Below are 8344 nucleotides of genomic sequence, written 5' to 3'. Positions count from 1 at the left end.
CGCACCCCCCGCGCCCCGCACACCCCGCCCCGGGGGCGGTCCCCGCGCCCCACCTGACCCGCACGTGACGCGGCGCGATGGGGCCGCGCGATCGCATGTTCAAGGTGCTGGTGGTGGGGGACGCCACGGTGGGCAAGACCTCGCTGGTCCAGCGCTTCGCCAACGACAGCTTCAGCCGGCACTACAAGTCCACGGTGGGAGGTGAGCGGGGCGGGGGGCTGCGGGGGCTGCTCCTCTCCCGGGGCTGGTTCTCCTGCTTCTCGGCTCCTAATCGCGCTCTCGGGGTTCTGGTCCGGCTTCAGAGCCCCCCGTGATGGTGGGTTTGGGGGCTGGGGGGGCTCCCCCCGCCCCGCGGCCGAGGGGAAACCGGCTCCTCTGCTGCCCCGCCCGCGAGGCAGCAAGAATTTGGGGAAAAAGAAAAGCAGCAAATCTCCCAGCGAGTCGCTGTGTTTTGCAGCCCCGGGGCGTGTTCGGTGATCCCTGGTGACATCTGTCCCCCCGACCCTCTTTCCTCGGGAGCAGCCCCCCTAGGAGTCCTGGCCTGGAGGGTCTCTGGTGGCAACCTCGGCTCTGCCCCGGGAAACAAGAGCCTCCTTGTTTCTGACATTTTAACTGCACGAAGCTGCTGCTGAACATCAGCAGTGCCGGGAAATGGGGCGTCTGGGAAGGGGGGGAGCAGCAGCTTTGTAACGAGGAGACTGGGAGCAAGATGAAGTTGTTCTTTGTTTGACACCAGCGTAAATGAGTAACCTGTGAGGAGCAGGAGGTGCCAGGGCTTCGTTCAGCCAGTAAATCTTCCAGAGGACCCAAAATCGTGGGGGTCAAGCATGGCCGCTTAAATCTTATCCATGAACTGAGAGGGGGTGAATTAGAAGTTGAAAACACTGGAGAGACTCATCCCATGGGGCAGAGGGCTCGGGCTGTCCCACACTGACACCCCCAGCAGCCAGACCCACAGATCTTCTTCTTTTTGTCGTTTTTTAAAAAAAGTTACTTCCTGTCTCCAGTCAGTTCCAGGCCTGCTGGGCATGGGGGGCAGCACAGCTGGGCTGTCTTCCCCCTGCACTGAAAACCTGATGCATCATCAACCGAGGAATGACTCCTGAGCATTTTAGTTTCTGCTTCCTCAGCGCTCGGTTAGTGTCTCTAGTGCTAGTGTTACAATTCCAGGGATCAGGAATGGGTGTCCGAGCTCCCTGCCACAAGCTGGGAGCTGTGCATGGGATGGTTGCAGATCCTGGTAACCCAGGATTCTGGGGTCCTGGAGCTGGGGAGTGGGGCCCACCCAGCGTCCTGGAAAAATTCCATCTCACTCTGCTGCTTCCCAAAGAATTGCAAGGCAGCATCTCTGCCACTGTTGGCCAGGGCTTCGACAGCAGAGCTGCCAGGCTGGGCTTTGCAAGACACTAATGAGGTTTCCTTTCTTTTTTGGGGGATTCCCTAGTGGATTTTGCTCTGAAGGTGGTCCAGTGGTCGGAATCGGAGACGGTTCGACTGCAGCTCTGGGACATTGCAGGTACGTTCACACTCAGCTGCTCAGGAGCAGAACCTAAAGCTCTCAGCAGCTTGGCTCTGGGGTTTTTATTATTATTTCTCTCTTTCAGTAGGAGTCTGCTACAAAAATAAACCCTCAAAGCCTGTTGGTTCAAGGGACAGCACTTCTCTGGTTTGCAGCTCTGCCTTTGGTTTGCAGTAATAATTTAAATGTTTAATCAAAAGCCCATCTGCAAAGGGCAGCACAGCTGAGAAATCCTGTCCAGCCTCTCTTCTCAGTTGCAAAGCCACAGCAGAGAGAATGGGGAAACAGGGTCTTCTGTAGCTGGATCTGTAACTTCTCAGCTCTGAGTATTCTGTTAAAATCCTAATTTCTGGCACGACAGCCAGGAATGCCTGATCCTTGTGTGGAGCAGCTCCACGTCCCTTTCACTGCTGCCGGGATCAGGAGTGTGATCTGGCTGCTCCGTCACCTGTGTGACCAGCAGTGGGTCCCTTGGGATCTGTGTCCTGCTCCAGGGGACAGTGTTCTGTGTGATGAAGTGGAGTGAGCAGCACCTGCTCCCCAGAGGGGAGAAACATGATTCCCAAATCTCCCTGGCAGCAGAAGGCCCAGGGTGCTGTGGTGTCTCTAAAATGGCACCTCTGGATCTAGAGGGGTGGGGAAAACAGGGCAGTGGTTTCCTCTAGTTTCACTGCTCAGACACATGCGTTTGGAATCCTTAAAGAGAAAACAGGAAGGAGAAGTTTGCAGCAAGAGGGTTTCAGCAAGAAACTGGTTTCCATTTCAGCCCCAAAAGGGCGTTTAAGGTCTGGGAAGCCCAGGGGCTGGGCTGGGCACTGTGCTCATGTTGTGCCCCTGGCAGGAGGGGACGTGCAAGGATGGTCCACAGAGCTGGGCAAGGATGGTCAGATGGCCTGAGGTGACTCAGAGTGCTCAGACCTTGCTGGCTGCAGGGCAAGGAGCCTGTTGACCAGAGGAAGAGCCCACAGTGACACTTCTGGGGTGTCAGGCAGGCTGCTCTTCACCCTGTGAAGCCATGAGGATGTTCTGGGGTCCCCTCTACACCAGGGCCACCAAACCAGGCAGCAGGGCAGCAGGTCACTCTTGGGATGCAGTTTTGGTGGTACAGGCAGGCCATGAGGTGCAGTCAGTAACTCCAGCCTGTGTCACTCTGGATGCTTTCTCTGTGGGATTGACTTTTTCTCTCTGGGAGTCTGGTCTGCAGCGCTGTGCCCACAGTAGCATGTGTCACTGCTGGTGGCAGGAGCTGTGTCAAGGGACAGGCTCCCATTGCTGGCTGGATTCTGTATGGGGGGAAGGCAAATCTGTGGTTGGGGGACACAAAATTGTTATGCTGGGGGGTAATGCAGGTATTTCTGGGACATCAGTGTCTGGGTCAGGGCTGTTCCAGTCCTGTCTCTGTCGCCCTGGGCAGGACACATCTCAGTGCCCCTGTTGACTGAGAATTTACATGGAGATTGTTGGTGTCAGTTGAGAAAATGATGTCCCATGAGAAATGTGGTGTTTGCATAATCGAATCTAAAAATGGTAACTTGAGGAGGGGGGGGGGGGGGTGACTTTTTTTTTGCCTTTTGACCCTGCAGGGCAGGAGCGCTTCACCTCCATGACGCGGCTCTACTACCGGGACGCCTCAGCCTGTGTCATCATGTTCGATGTCACCAACATCAACACCTTCAGCAACAGCCAGAAGTGGAAGCAGGATTTGGACAGCAAGCTCCTGCTGCCTGATGGGAACCCCGTGCCCTGCCTGCTGCTGGCTAACAAGGTGAGCAGCTCTCCCTGTTTCCCTGCATGCACGGGCATGCAAAATGGTCCTTAACTCTTCTTGAATTCTGCTTCTCCAGCAAGGATTCTCCTCCTAAACTGGGACGCTGGCAGGACTTAGGACATGGGTGGCACGCAGGAGATGCTGGCATCCAAGGATGCAGTGCCTTGTGCTGTGCTCGAGCTCTGTAGCTCCTGGGTTATGAAGCTTTTCTTCTTTCTTTTTTGGCCATTAACTTGCAGCACCCTGGGCAGGTTGTGTTTGATGCTGTGGGTGCAGCCTCTGCTCAGAGCTGCCAGAGGGATGTCTTGTCTTCCTTTGGATGCAGCGTCAAGTTTCACCATGTAGATTGCTTGCTGTCTTTTAATGATTTATTTTTCTTTGATTGAAAAAACTACCTGTACATTCTTCCTGTGCCAAGGCTGGCTCAGCAGCCCTTTCCAGGTTCAGTTTGAGACTTGCCTGGCGCGAGAGAGCTGAAAACTGGAGATGACTCACAACGTGCTGGGTGGGCAGCAGGGTGGCTGTTCCTCTCCACCCCTTCAGGAATGCTTTCCCCCAATAGACCTTTTAAGGGAACGTTCCTGCCTGCAGTAGAGAACTCTCCATGGCTGTGTGACACAGGTTCTCAGGGGACAGGTTTTATCTCAGTCCCCTTGGCGCTGACGTGGCTGCTCCGGTGGCACCGCAGCAGTAACGTGTCCTGGGAGCCTGGACAGATTTGGGATGAGGGACAATTCTTTCTTGTCCTGTGCTGGATGAACCTCTGTGCCACGTGTGCCTGGCTGAGGTGTGTCAGTATCTCAGATAAACTGCAGCAGCCCTTTCAGAACCTTGCCCTGGGAGCTCTCTCAGCCTGTGGGCTGGGGGATGTGAGGGCTGAGCTGCCCTCCCTCCTGCCCCCAGGCAGGCAGTGAGTGGCTGAGGGGGAGAAGTCCCCTCCCAGCTTAAAAATTAAAAAGCTGAACTTCAAATGGCTGGTTTCTTGCTTTGCAGTGTGACCTTTCCCCGTGGGCAGTGACGAGAGAAGAAGTGGATCGGTTCAGCAAAGAAAATGGCTTTTCTGGTTGGGTGGAAACGTCTGTCAAGGAAAACAAGAATATTAATGAGTCCATGAGGTAGGCAGAGTGGCTGGTGCTACATCTGGGAGTGAATTCCCTCTTTCAGACACAGCCATCTTAGGGGTGGGGGGAAATGCTGTCAGTAGGTAACAAATAGCAGCAGTAACATGCGAGTGAATCTCCTGAAGGGAAACTGAATTCTGAAAGGGCAGAAGTTTTTCTCTCCTTGGTTAAGCTCTGATGTGCTTTTGGAAACAGAAATTCTTTGAACAGTACCAGGGATGTTTTTTCATGTGCCAGGAGGATGGGACTTGTCCTGCAAAGATGCTACAGATTCCTTTGTGATGCTCTCACTAGACCCTTGATGGGGAAACTGGCCTTTTCTGAAAGGTTTCAGGCTGGGTGTTGGCACCTGGTGTTGATGTTGGGCAGTTGGTACCTGGGAAGCCGGTTGCTGTGTCCCAGTCTTAAACTGGACCCAAGATGGGGTGGCTACAGGTGTTGTTAGTCATCCAGTCCCTGCAGAGTCTTCTACTGCTGCCAGGTAGCACCAGAAATGCTGTTGTCAGTGCTGTGAGGTTCCTTCACCTGATCAGTCCTTAAAGTTCCAGAGTTTTGTGTCCTTCCAAAATGAACTGCTATTTTTTGTACTGCTGAAAAACTGTGGCTGCTTGTTGAAAAACAAACAAACAAACCAACCAGCCAACCAAAACCAAACCACCTCACTTACGTTTGTCTTCTAGAGTCCTGATTGAAAAGATGATGGCCTCATCCACTGGTGATGGAAGTTCCTCTGCTGCTGGGACTGGGGATTATATTAATATAAAAGAGACAACCCCTCCAGGCTGGGCTTGCTGTTAGAGGCACTGACTCTGGGTCCAGCAGCAATGTCCTCTCATCATCATCATCATCATTTTTTTTTCCTAAATTTACTGTCACTGTTTTTTTGGGTTCTGGGGTTTTTTTGTTGTCTGTTTTTGTTTTTTTTTTCATGAACTGTCTTCTGTTTCATGCATATTCATACTCAGGAGAGCATTGCTGCAGTGACTTGGAGTGAGGAGATGAAGAGAGGAATGAGAAGATTCCTCTTCCTTCTAGGCTGGCAGGAGCTGGGAGCTCTGCTGCCAGGGATGTAGCATGGTCTGTGTCCAAGCACATGGCTTGGATTCATTACCTTTTTTAAAATTCTGAGCACTTCATCTTCTGACATGCAATGGCCTGTCCTAGGCAGGGCAGAGGATGTTGAAGGTATATTTTTAATATTGTAGCACCTTTTATTCCCCACCCTCTGCCCCCCCCCCCCCCGGTGCACAGAAGCACCACACCAGTGTCCCAGTGACCTTCAGTTGATGCAGGCAAGTTCCAGCCACCTCTGTGCCCATGGATTCCCAGGGTGGGATCACAGCAGACTCTTTACTTCATGCTCTGGAGCTACATCCCTCTGCTCGTGTGCCCTGGAGAGGCCAACCCATCTCATCATTGCCACTAACTCAGGATGTGAAGCCAGACTTGGATTAGCATGAGACCTGACCTGTAGCATTCCCAGTGGGAACTGAAGAGATGGTGCAGCACAGCCCTCACAGGGTGTACTGACTGTGATGTTAAGAGCAGAGGCCTCACCTTTGTGTCAAGAACTACCCAGTTCCCTTCTGTCCATCCCTTCTCACCCACCCTCTGTCAGCACAACCCTGCCCACTCTGTCTTGCTGCCAGGAGAAGGCTCTGCAGGACAAAGGGAATTGAAGGGAGCTGCTCCCCACTTGCCTTTTGATGCCTGCTCTCCGCAGCACATCCCAGGTACTCAGGGTGGAGAACAGCTCTTGCCAACGACAACAAATGGGTGTAAGCACAGTAGCTTGTTATCTCAGGACAGTTAATAGGAAGCTCAGGCTGTGGGGCTAGAATTATCTGGTGTTTTATGCGTTTTATAGAAGCATGAGATGCTACAGAATTGTCTTGTTGGTGTTTTCTGTTAGGATTTGAACAAGTGGTGTTCAATAATGTTTTTCCTTTCTCAAGTAGTTTCATTTGAAAACAGGGCTGTCAGTTGGTTTGTCCCAATTCCTGCTGAATTAGGACTGCTTTTGTTTGGGAAAGTATTCTTTGTCTTCCTTCCTTCATAAAGGAGGGAGAAGGTGGTAAGACCAGGAGCTGGTTGCCTTCACTGCACAGAAAGTTCATTCTCTGGAGCTGAAAAGGATTGGTAAGAAACAGGAAGGGCTAAGGAATTTGGAAGTGATGTTGTGCTCCACTGCTCCAGTGAGCTAAACTGGCTGGGCTAGGATTCTGGTGTAGAAATATCTCCAAATTCAGTTTTATAGGTGCTTAAATGTGCCCTTTTCTGTGCCTTTGGGTTCACTGTAGAAACACGTAGAACTGGTTAGCAACAAAATGGAACTGTCTTGTTGAGTTTTACTTTCTTAACTTTGTGTTAAAAAGAAAAAAAAGGTTTTAATCCTATAAATATTTCTAGTTCTGTATGTGGGGAGAAAGGTCTAATTTAAGTATGTACCAGTGCCTGTTGGGTGTCTGGGCCTCTTTATCTGGACCTCTTTTTCCTAAGTGCCTCTCAAAAACAAGTGAGAAGCCAAAGGAAGGTCTTTGCAGGGTTCCTTCTATTATTTATCATCTCTGTTCTGCCCAGTGGTTTCCGGAGCCAGTAGGTGCCTTGGGGGTTTGTTTTCCCACACTGTTTCCCCCTTGTTAACATCTTAATAGACTCAATAGAGAAGTGTCAGAAAACAAGCCCGAGCAGCAGAAACAGTCGTTGCTAAAAACCCAACCAGACAGGAAAAGGATTTTACTGTGCAGATGTGTTTTCTCAGAGCTTGCCCCGTGGCACACGAGGTGCTTAAAAAAGCAAAACAAAATTTAAAAAAACAAAAACAAAACCACAACAACCCAACAAACGTTGTTTTAGTCCCATAAAACAAACTGCTTGAAAAGCCCCATTGAAATGTGCTCTGAGCTGGGGTAGGTGGTGTGGGAAGAGCCTGTGAAATGGGTCGTGCTGGCTGAAATAATTCAATGAAAGCCATTTCTAAGATCTAATTTAAACAAAGTTAGGTCTCATCCAGGCAGACAGATGAAAACTTTACTCTTTCAAATCAGAGAAGCCTCATCTTTACTATGATGATCTGTCTTGGTCAGGAAGGGCCTGTCCTGAAGATGATTCTCCCCTGGCAGTGCCTGTTTGACTCTGCACTCCTGGTGGGACTCGGGCCCAGCTGCACCTGTTTCTCTTTTCCACAGGTTGTTTCTCATTCCTGTAACTTTGATTTGTGATTGTGGGACTCAAAACCACATAAACAGTGTATTTTATAATCTGAGGACAGCACAGGATGGGTCCACATGGCTTGGAAATGTTTGCTGCAGTAGGATTTGGAATCACGAGGGCAAAAATATAGGTCAGAAATGTCAACAATATCAAAACTTGTCTTTTTTTTTTAAAAAAGCCAAACCAACCCAACGCTTGCAGTCAGGCAGAAGTGTTTTAGAGACAGGGTTCTGATACTGTAAAGTTGCAGCATTATCATGTGCGTGTAAAGAGAAGAAACTGCTGGGAGGTTTTCTCTGCATCCATCAGCAATTAATGCAGTCTTGCAGAAGCTGGAAATAAAAAGTCTGACATGGTTTGTGTTGTACTTGTTTGTTGTTGTTTTCCTGTCTCAACAGCCCCGACAAATGGGTTCACAAGTTCAGGCTAGAAACAGTTTTGCTGTCAATGAGAAGAGGGTATGTACAAAGCACACAGCCTGAGCTGTGTTGCCAGCCAAACAAATTGGATCCTTTCCACGGGAAACATCTTCCTGCCTCAATTATTGTGGTCTTGCTGACCTACAAGTGGGACACAAGCATGCAAAACTTTCTCATCTGTGAGTCAGTCACAGTGGCTTTTTAATCCAATATATCCAGCTAAGAGGAGGAAGAAAAGAATTCCTTGATGTGGTGGTTTGTTAATACGCCTTCCTCCTTATGGCTCATTAGTTCACAGAGTGTG

General features: G+C 50.4%; 1 protein-coding gene across 1 annotated transcript; it reads left to right on the top strand.

Moving 5' to 3' along the window:
* Window positions 1-76: 76 nt before the first annotated feature.
* Window positions 77-7977, top strand: RAB29 (RAB29, member RAS oncogene family). Its single transcript, XM_051639051.1, has 5 exons — window positions 77-201; window positions 1445-1516; window positions 3103-3284; window positions 4281-4402; window positions 5089-7977. Exons 1-5 carry the CDS (start codon window positions 78-80, stop codon window positions 5204-5206), a joined length of 618 nt encoding a protein of 205 aa, XP_051495011.1. The 5' UTR covers window position 77; the 3' UTR covers window positions 5207-7977.
* Window positions 7978-8344: the final 367 nt, after the last annotated feature.

Source organism: Apus apus, chromosome 23 (assembly GCF_020740795.1).
Source record: "Apus apus isolate bApuApu2 chromosome 23, bApuApu2.pri.cur, whole genome shotgun sequence".
NCBI lineage: Eukaryota > Metazoa > Chordata > Aves > Apodiformes > Apodidae > Apus > Apus apus.
Note: the sequence above shows the minus strand (reverse complement) of the source record. Positions and strands in the feature narration are given on the sequence as shown.